Raw genomic sequence first — 16866 nt, forward strand, 5'->3', positions numbered from 1 at the left:
TCTAGCCTGGCCCTGCGCCGCTGCCCTAGCCCTGCGGAGCTTCAACCCCGACTAGCCAATGAGAGGACGGCCTGACGTTCTTCTCGGCCAGTAAAGAGTTACGGAGAGAAAATCTGGAGCGAATAGCAGCCTTGCGTTCCGCAGCCAATCAGGAGCTGAGGAGGGCTGGTTGCTAGGAGGAAAACAGATGCTCAGGGACTTGCCGCCTTTGGGTCAAACCTCGTTGCCCTCTGAACCGGGGACGCTCCAGTTCCGAGCAGAGTCCTGAGAAGCGTGTCGGTTTGATAGCGGAGACGCACATGGTGTCTCCTCGAGCGCCGGGGCCCCTGGCCTAGACCAGTCCTTCTCCGCGCGGGCTTGGAGAGTCCCCTGGGGAACTTACGTTTTGAGATTTGATTTACATACAAGGAGGATGCGCAGATCTTGAATGTACGGCTCGATGACTTTGACAAATGCTTTTTAAAAATACCAAAGTGTGGCTGCACCCCAGAGATTCTGATTTAATAGTTTGGGGGCAGGGCTGACATATTTCGGGTTTTTGTTTTTTAATTACACAAGGCCAGGGTGGAGAGGCACTGGGGCACAGAGGCCAGAGGCAGAGGCACTCTGCGGCCAGAGGCAGCCTGCACTCAAGCACCCTGGGGAGGGAAGGAGCCGCAGCAACAGTAGCCAGTTGCCCAGGGCAGCCATGGGGTGACTTGGCTGCCTAGGTCCCCGCCTGGGGAGGCACGTGTCACAATTCCAAGTTGTCTGCGAACCTCTGAGAAGGCATTGAAGAGTTGACCTCCAGGAGCAACTAGAGCTCCAAAGACCTGGGAAAAGCCAAAAGCCACCCTGTCTCCCCTCTCTGAAGCTCAAATAATTTGTTCCCCAATGCCCTGGCCTTTTGCTCCAGTCTCAGGTGGTCTCCTTAGCCTGGAATGATCTTCCTTCTTCCCTTTTTCACCTGGTCAACTCCTAAAAGACTCCTCTCTGAGTCACCTCTTCCACGAGGAGGTTCAGCACAGAGCAGCCTCAGCGGTTTGCAGACAGAGCCAGCCCTGCTCCGCGAGGGGCCTTGCCAGCATAGTCTGCGGACAGCAGGAGTTAGGGGAACTGGCAGCCACAGCAGCCAATGCTGATAGGGCACTTCTGTGCGCAAGGGTGGCGCAGTGGCCTTTACAGGAATGTGTCGTGTAGTCCTCAGAACACTTCTGGGGTGGAAATCACTGTGCCGTTCCCTGGCTGAGGAGGCTAGCATACTAGAAGTTAATAGCTCAGGCTGTGGGCAGCAGGCCCAGGCTCTGGAGTCCGTTAGACCTGGGTCCTGATTCCATGTCCCCGCCTCCCTTGCCGTGTGTCTGTTTGGCGGGTCTCTTTCTGAGCCTTGGTCTCCCCAACCTGTGAAAGGTAACGGGATTTACTTCCCAGGGAGAAGGTTCTATGGAAACCATACATGGAAAAGCACAGTGGATAGCACAGAGTAAGCGCTAAAAACGCTGGCTCTTTTTATTTCAGACAGGAAGAAAGGAAGGAGGCAAAAAATAGGAAGTATCTTCCCTTTCGTCCAAGTGGCTTCTTTATTTTGAGGGCAGAAAGAAAAAAAAACCCCAACTGTCATTTGGGCAGCTGCTCCAGTTTTGTCCAAAATAATTTATTTACCAGCCTTACAAAACAATATGTTGGCAAGAGAAAAATAACAGTCCCGTAGGTACAGGCAAGCCCCTCCTGCCTTCTGGTGGCTCCCCGGGGACCCTGCCAGGGAGCTGGAAGTCGGGTGAGGGGTCCCCAAGCCCAGGGTGGCTGCAGGAGGAAAAGATCTGGAAGTGGAGGACTGTCCTGAGTCCTCCTTGCCGTGGGGCCGACCCAGCGGGCACCGAGGCACTTGTAGGCAAAGGCTGGGGGACCCCACCCCTGGGAAGGGCAGGGCTGTGTCCAGGCGGACAGATGGGAGGGACAGGATGCTGGGGGCTGTCGCAGCCCCACTCAGTCGGTCTCTGAGGCAAGGCTCCTGGGCCGGGGTTGAGGGGGGATGGCTGGGGGGGTGGAGGTCCTGCCTACGGCCTCGGGGGCCCCTCCATCCTCTGTGGCTGCTCCCAGGTCCCCCTGCACAGGTGTGCTCAGAGAGAACGGGCTGGGTGAGGATGGCCCCGGGGAGGCCGGGCTGGGGGAGGCCGGTGAACGCCGGCTCTGGCGCCGGGTGGGCTGGGGAGGATTGGGGGGCAAGGGGGGTGGCACTGTGGGGGCCCGGAGGTTGCTGCCAACCAGACGGCGGGGCAGAGCCTGGGGGGCCACAGGGCTGCTAGAGCCAGGGGGTGTGAGGGGGGCTGGAGGGGAGGAGCGCATGCTGGAGACCTGGGGGGGCGGCATGGTGGGCCGGGCTGGCGCTGGGCGCTTGGCTGTGGAGGAAGGACAGGGGCAGTTAGGCATCCACACAGCCTGTGACCAAGCCACCAAGCTCCATGCTGCCTCAGGATCTTTGCATGTGCATTTGCTTCTGCCAGGAACACCCTTTCCGCGGCTGGCTCCTCATCACTTGGGCCGCTCACCTGTGCTAGAATACACTCCTTCCGCTGCCCTGCTCTAGTCCTATTTTCCTGTTATATTTTCTTTTTTTTTTTTTTTCCTGTTATATTTTCTTCATAGAACTTGCTGCCCTCTGAAATGCGCTCGACTCCCTGACTAGAAGGGAAACTATGTGAGGCCACACCTACGTGGGCTTGGCTGGCACTGTTGGGGGCGCGGAGTGGGTGTTCACTACGTGTTTGTTGAATAAAGAACTGCTGGCTGTTTGCCCTGACTCCTGGGTCTTGCTCACCTCTCAGGAGCCCATCAGAAACACCCCACCCCAGTTTCTAACCTCATGAGGTGGCTGAGGGCCCAGGAGGCCTGCACTCTGGTCCTCACCCTGCCTCCACCCACTGGGGGTTTTTGGGCAAATCATGTGCCCCCTTAGGGCCTCAGTTTCCTCATTGGTTAGATGGGATGAAAGCCTGGACCTCCCCGGGCTGACACGAGGACTTTGGGGCAGTTGAGGGGCTGTGCTCCAGTGAGCACATATCCCTAGATGCCCCTTCCTGCAGGAAGGTCCCTCTGTGAAGTCACAGTCCTATCCTGCTGGGCCAGAGCTCCAGCTACCCCTTGGCTCCACGCTGTACCCCAGGTGCAGACTCCAGTGCCTCTGGGGCTGGCTGGGCCCTCTCATGTGTCCTGGTCCCCAGCAGTGACTTCCCATCTGAACCCTGGGCTTTCTCACCAGCTTGGCTTTAGGACAAGTCAACAGGTGAGTGCATCACAGGGGCTCATAGGAGCCTGAATTTCTGCTCACCTCCACCACTTCCCCACCTTGTTGCCCTGTGAAGCCTCCACCCCATCTTCTCTCCTCTTCGCTCCGCTCTCTGGACCCCTTCAGGGACTGGACACCATGCCCCCCAACTGCCACGATGGCTAAGCTTTAGCAAGCATTAACTATGCGCCAGGTGTGAGTCAGGCAGCACTATTTCACAAACAGCCCTACAAGGTAGGTGTGGTTACTGTTCTATTTCCACAGAGGAGGAGGGGCAGACAAGGTGAAGTCACCTGCCCAAGGTCACAGGGCTGGAATCTGAACCCAGAGCGCCAGGCAGCAAACCTGGGCTCGTGGCCTCCCAGATTTCTGGCCTCCCCAGCTGTCTGAAAACATGAGATGGTCTGGATTGCTGGCCCCCCTTCCCTGCCCACCTTCTACCCCCTGCCAACTTACTCCTCCGAGCCATGTCCTCCGCTGGAGTGGCTGCCTCTGAGGGAGTCCTACTGACCTTGGGGGAGGCTGGTCTGGGGGGCGCCTCGGACTCTGTCCTGTGGAGGAAGGAGAGGGTCAGGGTCAGGTCTGGCCACCTCCCAGAAGTCTCCCGAAATCTTGGGGAGACTCCCAGTTGACAGGCCTTGTTTGAGTTCTTCCAGGATTTGTCCTGGGCCACCTTGTGGTAGGGCCTGGGATCTGTCCCCAGGATAGTCCCCCTGCCCTGCCCCCACTGGGGCCACAAGAAGATGCTTCTGGCCTTGGTCAGAGTTTGTATCCACTGGACCCCCGGCTTCTGTGTGAGGCTGCACCAGTGTCCATGGATCCCCGTGGGCCAGCAGGGCCTCAGCTCTAAGCCTCCCTGTGGTCTTCCCTGGCTGTTCTAGCCGCTAGAAGCCAGAGAGCAGCCGAGAAGCGGGAGGGGAGGCCATGGCTCATTCCTGGCTTCCTCCAGCTAGCTCTCTGCTCAGTTGCCTTCTCCTTGAGGAGGCCTTTCCTGATGCGCACCCTAAAGCAGCTGCCCACTCCAGCCTCCTAACCTGCTGTCTTCTGTTTAGGGACATGTCTCACTGCCTGGCACGACAGTATCTGTTTATGGGAGTGCTTGTTGACTCCCTCTGCCCCAGGAAAACAAGGTCTCAGGGCAGCATCTATCTGTCTTGCTTATCTGAAGAAAGTCACGGTTTGGGCCCTGGCAGTGTGATAACAGAACCATGCCTACTTGGTAGGGAGGCAACATGGTACCATGGAGCCCTTCTAGATTTAAAGGATCAAAGAGAAGACTGGAAGGTATTTACAAATTCCAGCTGCCCAGCCCCTTTGTTCCCTAAATCCCCAGGGCCTGAAACAGTGCCTGGCACACAGGAGGTGCTCAGCAAACTGCCGCATACTGAACGCGGGAACACATCACAGGCCGAGAGGAATACGGCTTCTGAGTCTCCACCCCACCCCCTCCAAATGGGGAAACCTGGTATTTGGGTATGAAAACACAATAATCACCTTTCCTAAAATGCTGCTGGAAGTCCTGAGATGGTGCCTCAGGCCGATGTCTTGGGGCAAAGACATTCATGGGGGTCATTCATATCCATCGGTCCTTACCTTTCCTTGGGGGCCAGTGAGGCTGGGGTCGGGGCTGGGGCCGGGACCGGGGCTGGGGCGGCTGCCACCATCGTTGGAAGCTCCTCAGCAGCTGGCCTGTTGCTGACCTTGTCCTGGGGGCCAGGGGCTGAGAATAGGCTTGACACGTTGAAGTTGATGTCTGCAGACAGAAGGAAGCGGGTCTGAACTTGCAGAACCTCTGCCAGCTGCCCTTAAAACCTAGGCCAGGGTCAGGACCGTTGTCCCTTTCCCCTGACAGTATGTGGACCCTGTTTCACCTTCCCGCTCCCATGTGAGCCTTACAACAATCCCGCAAGGCAAGCAGGATCATCCCCATTTTACAGATGAGACACTGAGGCTCAGAACAGGGAAGCAATGAGCTCCAGGCTTCGTGGTGAGTTCGTGGAGCTGCCAGGGACTGAAGCGGAGTCTGAAGGACACCGAGCTGGGCAGATGAGGGCACAAAGGGATAGGTTCACAAAGGCAGGCACTTCGGGGTGCCTGGGTGGCTCAGTCAGTTAAGTGTCTGCCTTCGGCTCAGGTCATGATCCCGGGACCCTGGGATCAAGTTCTGCTTTGGGCTCCCCGCTCAGCAGGAGTCTGCTTCTCCCTCTCGCTCTGCCCTCCACCCCTGCCCTGCTTGTGCTCTCTCTCACAAATAAATAAAATTAAAAAACAAAAACAAAAAACCCCAAACACAAAGGCAGGAGCTTCACCTCCAGGGAAGAGGGTGTCTGCGTTCTGTATCAGAGCCTCCACCACGCCCACCACCTGGATGGATGACACTGAGGCGGCGTCCAGCTGGGCCTGGTCCCTGGGGCAAAAGGGAACAGAAGTAAGCCGTCCATTTCCTAACAGTCTTCGTGACCCTAAGTCCCTTTCTGGCCCAATCACATCAAGTGCCCGTTCTCAGAAAAGCTCGCAGACGGCCAGCAGATGGCCAGCATGTTGCTCACATGCCCGACGTTCCCCCTCCTTCACCCACGACAGGTGTCACTAGTCAGAATGGTTTTTCCCTCACAGTTCGTGGATCAAGGGAGCCTCTACCAAGTAATCATCCTCAGCAGATGAATGAAATCTTTTTGCCATCAGTGACCAGGTGCATTATAATGACCCTTCACATACCCCACACTGCACTTTATAGCTTATAAACCATTTCTCCATTCGTTATCTCATCTAATTCCCAAAGCAAAAATCCTCAAAGTTTGTAGTTTCTCTCCAATTTACAGATGAAGAAATGGAGGTCCAGAGAGTGCCTCCCTGAAGCATTTCTGGAAGGGTGAGGGGTGGGGCTAGAACCAGATCTCTGGGCTCCCAGCCCTCCAAGCACCCCCCTACCATGATCACCCAACGCCTAGCTCCAAAGCCCTGTGGGGTCTGTGTTCCCTTTGGGCTGCTCCTCACGGCAGTTTCTTGAGAATAGGAGCCGCTCAACCCACTCCAAGGATGGGGAAACTGAGGCCCAGGGAAAACATAAGCAGGAGATGGTTGGAGTGGGTGACTGCCACCTTCCTCCCAACCTGTGGCCCCTCACCCTTCTTTCTCAGGGGGCCACAGCAGGTTGGGCCCCAGGACGATGGCGATGTTGCTGGGCGTCATCTTATTCACCTCCTGCTCCTCAGCCAGTCGTGCCAGGAACTTCATCAGGTACCTGGGGAGGCAGAAGGTGGGCTTGGCCAGGGACAGGGGCAAACTGCCCACGAACACCACAGATGCTCCTGAGGCCTCAGAATTCCTCAGCCTGGGGTTTCCAAAGAGAGGCAAAGGTCCCCCTCAGGATGGCTTAACATTTTTTAACAGTTAAATTAGCTGATCTGCTGAGTGCCACGTGTGTGTCAGGCGCTGGGCTAAGCTGCGAATCCCCCAGCCACCCTGCGGGGTAGGGACTGCCGTGCTGTTTTCCAGGTGAGGGCACTGAGGCACAGAGAGGTCAAATCACCTGGCCAGGGCCACACAGCCGCAGAGGTGGGAATTTCAAGCCAGGTGATGTGACTTCAGAGGTTTAGTTCAATGTCTAGTATAAAACACATGACTAGCACATCTTAGCTGTGTTTTTGGAAATACTGTTGAGGCCAAGGGGGCAGGCTCAGGCTCACCTGAGGTTGTTGAGGCTCTCCGGGGGCAGTCGGCTGCACACCTCCTGGAGGGCCTCCAGCCGGGCCCCTGGCTCCTTCAGGCTGGGGACAGGGAGAGACCTGGTGAGCCAGTCTAGGGCCCCAGGGCCCCACCCCTGCAGCCCTGCCTTCCCTAGCTCCCACCTCACCTGGCTGCCCTCATCCAATCGTCATAGAGGTCAAAGGTCATCAGAGGCTCTGGAAGCTCCCGCAGATAGGACTTGAGGGCACCTGAAATGGTGGTGGGGGTGTTGGACACAGTGCCCGAAGCCCCCACCTCCACCCCAGTGCCTAGCTCTCTCCATCTGTTAGGGACTAAGCCCTCGTTCACACTAACGTGTGCAGGTCTGATCATTTCTTTGGGCCGTGGGTCTTCTGGAGAAAATGATGAAGTCCAGTGAACTTGTTCCCAGGAGAATGTACATGCACTGCAGGGGGTTCATCACGGACGCCCCCCCCCCCTTTTATGAACCCGCCTCCTGAGGGCTCGATTATCAGGCCTTCAGCCAACCATCACGGGAGCATTTCTGGCAGCTGCGGGGAAGGGATCTAGGGGGAAGGCCTCCTCCTCCCTGGGCTCCTGGGAGCAGGCACCTGCCACGGCGTGGGGGTCAGAGCAGAACTCCTGCAGGCTGCCGGGGTCCGAGGCCATGGTCTGCTTGAGGCGCTTCAGCACTGAGGCTCCAGCGGCCAGACGGAAGAGGCCCTGGGGTATGAGAGTGAACGGGTGGGGGGGTCACGGAGGGGTGGGCAGGGACGGACACCCTGGCGGGAGACAGGTGTCTGGATAGGAGTGGAAGGGAGAGAGGAGGCTGGCAGCACTGTCAAGACGTCTAAGTTGGTCTCTGAGTAGAGTTTGGCCTCCTCAGGGTCTGTCCTCAGGAAAGGAGCTGAAGACGAGCGACAGCCAGGTGCCTGGGACGGATGAGGGCCTGTGCAGTCGTGACTGCACCATGGGGGGTGCCCAGCTTCACTGCCACCCCCTCATGTGCCACTGGGCATGTTTTCCTCTTGGCCTCCGACTCCGACTTGGAAAGTGGAGCCAGTGAAGGGTTGTGGGGATAACTAAGTGTCAAGGCCTTAATAGCACAATGGCTGCCTCACGAGCATCACTGAGTGCCAGTTTGACCTCCGGAGGCTGTGGCCTCACAGGCACCTGGGCTCTAATGGTGGGATGACAACCACAGCCGGAGCAGTATGTGGAGCGGTGGCACAGAACCAGGTGCCCCGCCCTGACCTGCCCCCTGGGCCCCACCTCTTCCTTCATGCCCTCGGAAAGCAGCATCCTGACGCAGGCCTCAATGGGCAGCGCGATGTCCCGGCCCAGCTCTTGCAGATGGGTTCCCAGTGACACCCCATACACCCTGAAGAAGGGGGCGGCCATCATCGAGGGGGAGGGGTCTGCAGGGACGAGACAGATCAGCGGCCCAGGGTCCTCCCATCCCTGGCAGCCAGGGCAACCCCCTCCCCCCCGCCCCGCCTTCCTCGAGGACTACTGCCTGGGCCAGTGGTACTACCTCCCACCCAACCCTCCAGGCCACATATCTGGAAATCACCCAGCATCTCTCTGGAATCCACCCACCTCCACTATTTCTGCCCTGCTCCAGGGCCCCTCCCTTCTTCCTAAAGGACTCCTGTCTTGCTCCCTTCACTCCATCCTCACACAGCAGACTACCTCTCCACCACAAATCGAATCAGAACTAATCTGCCCTGAACTCATCCATGGCTCCCTATGGCCTTTCAGGATGGAGCGCAAGCTTCTAAGCATGCCCTGAGTGGGGCTGGGTCCGGGGTGTGGGGCCAGGCCCGGCCTGTGTCCCCACCTGCTTGGCTGTGGTTCTCCCTCAGCTCAGCCAGGGCTGTGTCCAGCGAGCTCAGAGACTTGCGATGGTAATCCGCTTGAATCTCCATAAGCTGCAGAGACAAGTGGGGGACCCCCGGGGGAGTGAAGGAAGCTGTGCCTCCCTGGAGTCCGTGAGAACACACCCCTCCCTTCCACATCCTGAAGGATGTCCCAGTGGCCCCTGATGTCCACCCTTGAGTTCTAGCGGCTGGAGCCCAGTCTTGAACTCACATGGATGAAGTAGTTGGCATACGTGTCCTCCTTGGTGGCAAAGTGGTATAGGTCGGCCAAGTATTCATCCTTGGAGAGAGAGAAAGGGGAGGGCTCACCAGTGAGGCTGGGGCCCAGGGGCAAGCTGAGACCCTGAGGCACAGAGAGGGGTTAGTGACTTGTCCAAGCTGTACGTGGAGGGCCCTGGCCAGTTCTCTCTCTGCTACGGTTTGCATTTGGGGACACGGGAACCCGTTGAACTCTTGAAGGGCTTTTATAGCCTCTAGCCCTCATCTCTGTGCCACACACCTTAGCACAGTGGTTTGCATTATTCCCCATTCATTCCTTGACTCACTCAACAAACACGCCAAGACCATGGCAAACACAAGTCCCTGCCTCCCAGGAATCATGTGTGCGGTGTAGACAGAAGAGGCCATGAGCTGGTGGCTGAGCACAGAGCTTGGGGGCTGACTGCCTGGACTCAAATCCTGGCTCTGCTGTTTCCCAGTTGTGTGGCCTTGAGTGGGCACATCACCTCTCTGGGCTTCAGCTTCCTCTTCTGTGAAATGGGGAGGGGACCCGCCCGCCCTTGCCTCCCCCTCATAGCCGGGGAGCTCCAGGCACCCACTCACCTTGCACTGCTCCACCTTCCTCTTCAGCTCCTCCTCCTCTTCCTTCAGTGTCTCCACCTTGGTGGCCGTGGCTGTATGGCTGTAACTTCCAGGGCCACTGCCCAGGCCCTGACCGCTGCCTGAGTTCTTAGCTGCCTGAGTGAGCCTGGTAATGATCCCCAAGTGGGGTGGTCAGTGTCCCCCTGCAGCACGTCCAGATCCAAGTGTCCCCTCCATATGCCTGCCCACCCAGGATTCTAGGGTTTAGGGATGAACATCCCAGAGCTCCGCTGGCCCTGGGCCTCACCCACGCCTGAGTCGCGAGTGCTCAGGGCCTCCCCCTGGTGGTGGGCTTGGTGATTAAGGCCACCCAGCTCCAGAGTGGAGGGTGGGGGCCTCCTGCAGGCCAGGGATCTTGGAGGATCATTCCTGGCTATCCGAGGCTCTGGGGTTACGTGCAGCTGGCAAGAGCGCGTGCACACACATGTTCACAGAGGCACTCTTACAGGTGCATTCCTAAACGCTAGATGTGTGCACAAGTACTCACACTAACTCTACCCAGTGGTCCCTGCTGCATCCTCCTAGTGTGGCTTCTGGCCACCTCTGTAGGCTGACCTAGGTGCGGACCCCACCCAGGGCCTATGGCTCCCACCTGCTCTTAAGGGTGTTCCAGTCGGAGACCAGCTTCTGCAGGCTTTTCTTATGCTTGAGGATGGCTGGCAGCTCCTCCTGGGGGTAGGCACAGGGAGGGAGGGGGTCAGCGGCCGAGGAGGTTGGAGTTGAGGCTGGGGGAGCGGAGGGCTGGGGATGGGGTGAGGATGGGGAAGTGGGGAGGGTCACCTCACTCAGCCTGCTGAGTGGCTGCAGAACATCCCTCTCCAGGGTCATCTCAAACTCGGCCAGAATGCGGGCCAGCTGGTTCTGAATAGCACAGCTCATCTCTAGGGCTTTCCTGTGGACACAACACCAGTGGGCCCAGCGCTCCCGCAGCTCCTCACCCCCATCTGGAAACACTTGGGGGGGTCTCCTCCCTCCCCATCACCTCCTGCCCCTTCTATCTCTCCTACATCTTTTCTGAGCCAAACACCCTCCCAGACCTGGCCGCCCTCTCTGACCTGGACACTGCCCCCCGGCGCAGACACGACCCTCAGCCTGGTCATCCTCCCGTTGTGGACGCCCTTCCACACCTGGACCCCCTCCCAGCTCAGATCCCCCTTTGGCATCTCTGGGTGAGGGACGGGGCCCTGTCTGTGCTCACCCCATGCTGGAATCGGGGTCCAGCTCCTTGAAGCTCTCGGCCATCGTGGTGGACAGAGCCATGAGGGGGAGCTTCTTCTGCAGGAAGGGCAGGCCGGGCTGTGAGCACCTGCTGGGTCTCCCTCCACCCCACCCAAGCATGTAGACAGTTCCTCGGGGACGGAGCCCCACTGAGGCACTGAGCATGGACAGGGGAGCAGGGAAGCCAAGATGGCCACAGTCTTAGGTGGGAGTGGAGACAGGATGATGACCAGGCATGGCTGAGCGACATCTCCCTGTGACCATGTCCCCCACCCCGTCCCATCTGGGGTGCCCTTTTCGCCTCCCAGAAACGAATCCACTGAGCACGAAGGGATGACCAAGTACCCTCCCACACCAGAAAACTAAGAAGAGGGGGCATGGAGCTTGCCCGAGTTCACACAGCTGGAAGGAGGACAGAGGCGCTAGGAGCTCCCTGGGAGTGGGGCTGTTCCCCTGCCCCAGGGGAATCTGTGGCTTGGCCTTAGTCACTGCTGAACTCAAAACCCTCCCACCTACAAGTTACGAAGAGCACCAGCTTGGGTCAGAAAGACCAGGGATTAAATCTCAGTTCTGCCACTTATTAGTCGTGTGACCTTGAGACTTCACCTCCTGGTGTCCATTTCCTCATCTGTACAAAGTGCTAATGAGGGCAGCCTCCTCCTAGGGGTGTCGTCAGCGGTAAGTGAGACAACACGTTGACACAGCTGAGCAACAGACTAGCAGTCACCGGTCTACAAATGCTCGCTGTGGATTGATACGGTGAGTATTAATATCAGCCCAAATGCCACTTCCTTCAGGAAGCCCTCCCACACGGCCTCAGTTCAGAGGCCTGCTCTGGTCCGCTCTGGGGCTGACCAGACAGAGAAGTTCAGGTGCTGTAGGAGGCCTGGCTCTGCCTCAGGGGAGTCCGTGCAGATGGGACCAGGGTCAAGAAGGGGGTGGGGAAGAGATACAGCCGTGTCACTGGGGTGCCTGAAGGGTCTTGGGACAATGCAGGCCCTACCCCCTCAGAGCCAGAGACTCAGATGGGCAGGGAGACCCCAGCCCTGCCCTCACTCCCCCACTGGGCAGAGGTGTCCTGTCCAGGCCCCAACTCCCTGGGACCCCCACTCACCACCCGCTTGTCCATGTCCGCCCCGCTCTGGCCCTGCAGACAGGCCTGCAGCCGTTTGTGGACATTGTGGGCTGCTCGCTTGGCCGGCTCCAGGCGCTGCTCTACCTGGAGAGGGGGTCGGGGTTTATGGATCATAGGAGGTGGTTGCCCCCTGCCCCCCACTGCCCCATTCTTTCCCCGAGCAGGAGCCACTTTTCTCTTCCCTCCTCCTGGAGACCATGGCCAACAGCTTGAGGGATGACTCAACCGGGTCCCCCAAATGGCGTCCTCACGCGGCCCTCTGCTAACAGCTTGCACAGGCCTGCCTTGCCACCCGCTGCCGGCCCAGGCATGTACCTGCTGCAGGTCCTCCCCAAGGAACTCAGCCGTCTCTGTCTCCGGGTTGCTGTGGGGGAGGGAGGAGCTTCTGCTGAGGCCGCCCAGGTTAGGAAACCCCCTGCCTCCCCCTGCCCCCTCAGCAGGGCACCTGGACCCCTGTTGCTTCCAGGGCCCCTCCTCTTGGGGCCCGCCCTGGGTGGCCTGCCTGTCAGCCTCATCCCAGTCGGAGCACATTCCATGGGGGTGGGAATAGGATACACGGCTTTTTCCTCCTCCACCCAGGGCTGTGTCCTGAGAGAGGGTGGATGAAACCCAAGGCGGTGAGGTTGGGAAGCCACCCCAGCCTCTTCTGCTGACCCTGGGGAGAGGAGGCCAGGCAGGCCCCAAGAACGGGAAGTGTGCGAGCTCAGACTCCTGGGCTGTCAGTCATGCAGGAGTCAGGACTGCAGTGGTGTGCAAGCCCTGAACCCCTGTTCAGGGACACTTGGGGACACTGAAGCCCAGAGCAAGGGCGCCTGACTGCCTAGGCTCACATAGGCATCCATGCGGTGGGAGACTAGAGCCAGGCCTCTGGACTCTCAGTCCCCTCCCCTGGGCCAAGAGAATGGGAAACTCCCAACACAGAGGGAAGAGGAGAGAAGACAGGCCTTGGGAGCTCCCCAAACTTCTGGCCTCCACTCCACCGGCTCTGGGGGCCAGCTGGTGAGAACAGAGACCTGGGGATGTTTCCACCTGAGGCTGGGAAAAGCAGAAGCAAGATAGAGAAGCTGGAGGCCTCTGGGCTGGGGGTGGGGTGGAGGGGGAGAGGCACAAAGCAGGACAAGAGGCCCCTCCTCCCACCACAGGGACCTAGTCTCCTCTCCTCCCCCAAGGTTTGGGGCCCGATCGCCCCCAATTGCCCCCGATCGCCCCCACTCCAGGCGACCAGAGATGGTTAGCTGTCCCCATTGTACAGAGGGGACAAGTGAGGCCAGGAAGGACCGTTCGCTCAAGAGGCTCATGGAGGCCGAGAAGACCCAGCATCCCTGATCCTCCCTGCACGCAGAGGGCTGGGGGTGCCCCCTTCCCCAAAGGGCCTTGCCCCTCCCGCTCTGGCCGGGCGTGGGGGTGGCTCTCGGAGGCGGGGGAGCGACGGCAGGGCTCTGGCCGGTCCGAGGGTGTCTGTCCCGCCGTCCCCAGCCTCCCCGCCCCTCGACGGCCGCTAGGGTCCGGCGGGGGTGAGTGTGGGGCGGGGAGGGAGAGGGTTGACACTCACCGTCCCAAGCTGCCCGTCTGGGCCAGCTGCCGCATGCGATGCAGCTGCCTCTTCATCATCTTGGGCGCGGGCGGGGGGCCGCGGGGTCACGGTGGGGGGCGAGGGCCCGGCAGCCCCCGGCCCAGCCTGCCTGCGCCCGCAGCGCCGCGCTCGCCCCGGATGGGTGGGCGGCGCTCTCCGCTTCCTGGGCCGGCGGCGCTCGGGCGGCCGCTCGCTCCCGCCCCCTCCGCGGCGACTCCGCCCCCGGCCCCCAGGTCACTCCTCTCTCCAAGTTTGTTTGCTCGCTCGCCCCCGGCTTCCGGGCCCCCCGCGGTCCCCGGCCGGTCCCCGCGACTCGTCGGGCGGTCCACAGGTTGGTGGCGGCCCCGCCCCCGGCCCCGCCCCGCCCGGTGGCGGGAAGCAGGTAAGCCGGCTCCTGCCACCTCGCGGCGGGACTCTGGGCTCCGCCCCACGCCAGCCCCCGGCCCGGGGTTTCGGTCCCGCACCCCTCTTAAAGGTAAAGAGGGCCCCGCAGGCCTCTCCGGCCCGCGCCGGCGCACCCGGGCCTGCCGAAGGGTGCTGCCCTGGGCTCCTCTCCGAAGGACCTCCTGGCCACCTCGAGCTAGAGATGACCCCTGCCTGTTCCCCTACTGGAGACTTTGGAGACTGGCCAGGACTTCGGCTTCCTGGGGCCACTGTGTTGCTTTGTGCCCTTGGACAAGGCACTAGAACTCTGGACTTGCTCTTTAATGGTCTGATGGGCCAACTGAACTGCCCATCCTGGAGAGCCGACAAGATAACCTTGCCTGTTCCCGTTGTCCCTTTAAGGGGGGGGTGCCCCACCCTCCAGAGCAGCTCCCTGACATCCAGCTCCTTCCCAGCCCCAGCACAGTTCTCTCCCCCGTCCTTAAAGCCTCTCGTTCCAGCAGACTTTGTGAATCCTTGCCCTTCCTCTTGTAAGACAGTGAGGTGAGTGCTGCTCTGAGCCCCCAGACTCAGTGGTAGTGATTCTTGGCCCTCCACCCAAAACACAGTTGGGCATACACTAGGTGCTTCATAACTGTTAGTTAATACAAAATGAGGGACTTTAGGGGAGCACCTGGATGACTCAGTGGTTGAATGTCTGCCTTCAGCTCAGGGCATGATCCCAGGGTCCTGGGATCCAGTTCCGCATCCAGCTCCCTGCACAGAGCCTGCTTCTCCCTCTGCCTGTGTCTCTGCCTCTCTCTCTGTCTCTCATGAATAAATTAAATCTACCAAAAAAAAAAAAAAAAAAAAAGGACCTTAGGAAACAGTAGGGTCTCCTTACTCTGAACCCCTGGACCCCTTCGGCATTAGGGACCCCAGGGAGAGTGGGAGGGGGAGAGACAGCCGTATGGTCTTGCCCAGCCTTTGCTTTGTTGGGAGTTTTAACTCAGTTTGAGGATTACTTGAGCGCCTACTGTGTGTGGGTAGGCAGACTGGGTACTTCATGGGGGCAGGACCTTGGCCTCAGACAGGGGCCCTGCCACAGGGCGAGCACTCACTGGGTGCTGGCTGCTTGCTCCTCCAGTCCCCTGAAGGGAGAGCCAGACCGGCCCAGCAGGAGTGGGGAGGAGGTGAGAAGGGAACCCTCTAGCTGCTGCTGCTGCTGCCGAGTCAGAGCCTCACAGCCCCTCAGCCCCGGGGCCCACCTGAGTGTGGAATCCACTGGATCCAAGGCTCAAGCTGGCATAAGGAGATCCCAGACAAGGTTTCTTAGCCCACCTCCCTTTCACCAACTGGAAGGCCTCTGGAGGAAATTCTAGAAAAGGGGCAGGGCTTGAGGAATGCCTTGATGGTGGGAGAAATCAGAGTCCAGTCTAGACCTGACTTCTTCAGATGCGGGGTTAGGGTTTGCAAGGTTTGGGTTCCAGTCCTGGCCTTTCCCAATTCCTCACTGGCCAGATCCCAGAACATCAGGGTGGTTCAAGTCTTCCCCCATTTCTGCAATGGGCACAGCCTACTGTGTGCACAAGTAGGAAGCTGAAGACTCCTAAGCCAGCAGCTTGACACCAGGTGCCACTGTCTTGCTGTCTCAGAAATCTGTGGGTTACAGGGTGTTCCCACCCTGTTTCAGCCTGCCTCCAGCCTGGAACACACTGGGCTGGGTTTGCCCACTTCTTCAGCTCCTCTCAAGGTCCCTGAGGGCAAGGTCTGGCTTCTACCTTTGTCCCCTCTAGGCTCGCCCAGGCCTGGGCCCCAGCTTGGGTCCGCAGGGGGGTCAGGACACTTGGGCCATAGCAGTAGCAGCTGAAAACCACCAGGGTCGTCTAATCAGCGCGGTGGAGCTCTGCACCTCTCACCCAGGCTCCCCTTCGGTCTGGCCCAAGAGCTCTTCTCTGTCTGGTCTGGGTGGGGCTGCTGTGCCTCTGGGTTGGATGAGGGGTATGTTTTAGGGTATATTTAAGCTTGAGCACACTTGGATGCTGAATCATAAAAGTTTGGAAGCCCCAAAGGTTGGATCATTGGCTGTTCCTTCGAAGGATGTTGTAATCAGAGACTTTTGGACACTGGAAATTATATCAGTGAATGTTGAGATCGTAGTTTTAGAAGCGCAGATGCACGGGGGGGGGGGGGGGGGGGGGGGGGCGGGGGGGAGGGCGCACTTCAGAGGTCACCAACACCATCTCCAATCACAAGAGCTTTTCACACTGCCTTGTGAGGGCTTGTCGACTTGGCTGGCTTTCCTCTGCTCGTGCCGAATCCTGCGTGGCCTAGCAATGTGCCATAGTCCCAGGAGCTCAATAGACCGGGCTGACTTGAATGCAAGTGAAGGCATTGCATCAATGGACACTTATTTCCAACCCAGAGACAGCAAGAACAGAGCTCAAGTGTGTGTGGATGAAACCGGCCAGCTGGGCTCAGCCTCGAACTAGCTGGGTGACCTTGGGTGAGGTAGTCCACCTGTCTGAGCTCAGTGTCCTGGGTAAAATGAGAACAATAGTGGGTACCTGACAGATTCTTTTGAGGACTAAAGGAGTTTCTACGTAAAATGCTTTTAACAGGCCCTGCTCCTTGTTATCCAGCCTGCAAAGTCTGGAATGAAAAGACTCTTGCCTCCATTTCTGCCTAGTTGCCCCCTAAATGTGTCCTGCTGCCTTCTTGGAACAATAGCACTTTTTTTTTTTTTTAAAGACTTTATTTATTCATGAGAGACACAGAGACAGAGAGGCAGAGACACAGGCAGAGGGAGAAGCAGGCTCCAAGCAGGGAGTCTGACGTGGGACTCGATCCCGGGACTCCAGGATCAGGCCCTGGGCTGAAG

The 16866-nt window shown here is 59.0% G+C and overlaps 1 protein-coding gene across 4 annotated transcripts; it reads right to left on the reverse strand.

Annotated features, from left to right (window-relative positions):
• Nucleotides 1-1463: 1463 nt before the first annotated feature.
• SH3BP1 (SH3 domain binding protein 1) lies at nucleotides 1464-13779 on the reverse strand. 4 transcript variants are annotated; one of them, XM_077914604.1, is made up of 18 exons: nucleotides 13602-13778; nucleotides 12365-12413; nucleotides 12029-12133; nucleotides 10895-10971; nucleotides 10477-10588; nucleotides 10289-10365; nucleotides 9658-9802; nucleotides 9047-9115; nucleotides 8796-8886; nucleotides 8228-8373; nucleotides 7567-7678; nucleotides 7122-7203; nucleotides 6955-7035; nucleotides 6393-6509; nucleotides 5575-5672; nucleotides 4859-5018; nucleotides 3722-3816; nucleotides 1464-1745 (listed from the first exon to the last, which is right to left on the reverse strand). In XM_077914604.1, the coding sequence occupies exons 1-18, from the start codon at nucleotides 13658-13660 to the stop codon at nucleotides 1597-1599; spliced, it is 1824 nt and encodes a 607-aa protein (XP_077770730.1). In that variant the 5' UTR covers nucleotides 13661-13778; the 3' UTR covers nucleotides 1464-1596. The 4 variants fall into 4 exon arrangements, with proteins under 4 accessions (XP_077770730.1, XP_077770731.1, XP_077770728.1 ...); XM_077914605.1 differs by having other exon boundaries at nucleotides 1613-1734; nucleotides 13602-13777; XM_077914602.1 differs by lacking the exon at nucleotides 1464-1745 and adding an exon at nucleotides 1830-2378 and having other exon boundaries at nucleotides 13602-13779.
• Between the last annotated feature and the right edge of the window lie 3087 nt (nucleotides 13780-16866).

This window comes from Canis aureus, chromosome 11 (assembly GCF_053574225.1).
Source record: "Canis aureus isolate CA01 chromosome 11, VMU_Caureus_v.1.0, whole genome shotgun sequence".
NCBI lineage: Eukaryota > Metazoa > Chordata > Mammalia > Carnivora > Canidae > Canis > Canis aureus.

Coding starts and splice junctions, on each gene's coding strand:
- SH3BP1 (XM_077914602.1), bottom strand. CDS start 13,660: ATGATGAAGAGGCAGCTGCATCGCATGCGGCAGCTGGCCCAGACGGGC. Junction 7,036..7,121: donor GATTGGATGAGGGCAGCCAG/GTGAGGTGGGAG, acceptor CCCTGTCCCCAG/CCTGAAGGAGCCAGGGGCCC. Junction 3,817..4,858: donor TCACTGGCCCCCAAGGAAAG/GTAAGGACCGAT, acceptor CTTCCTCCACAG/GACAGAGTCCGAGGCGCCCC.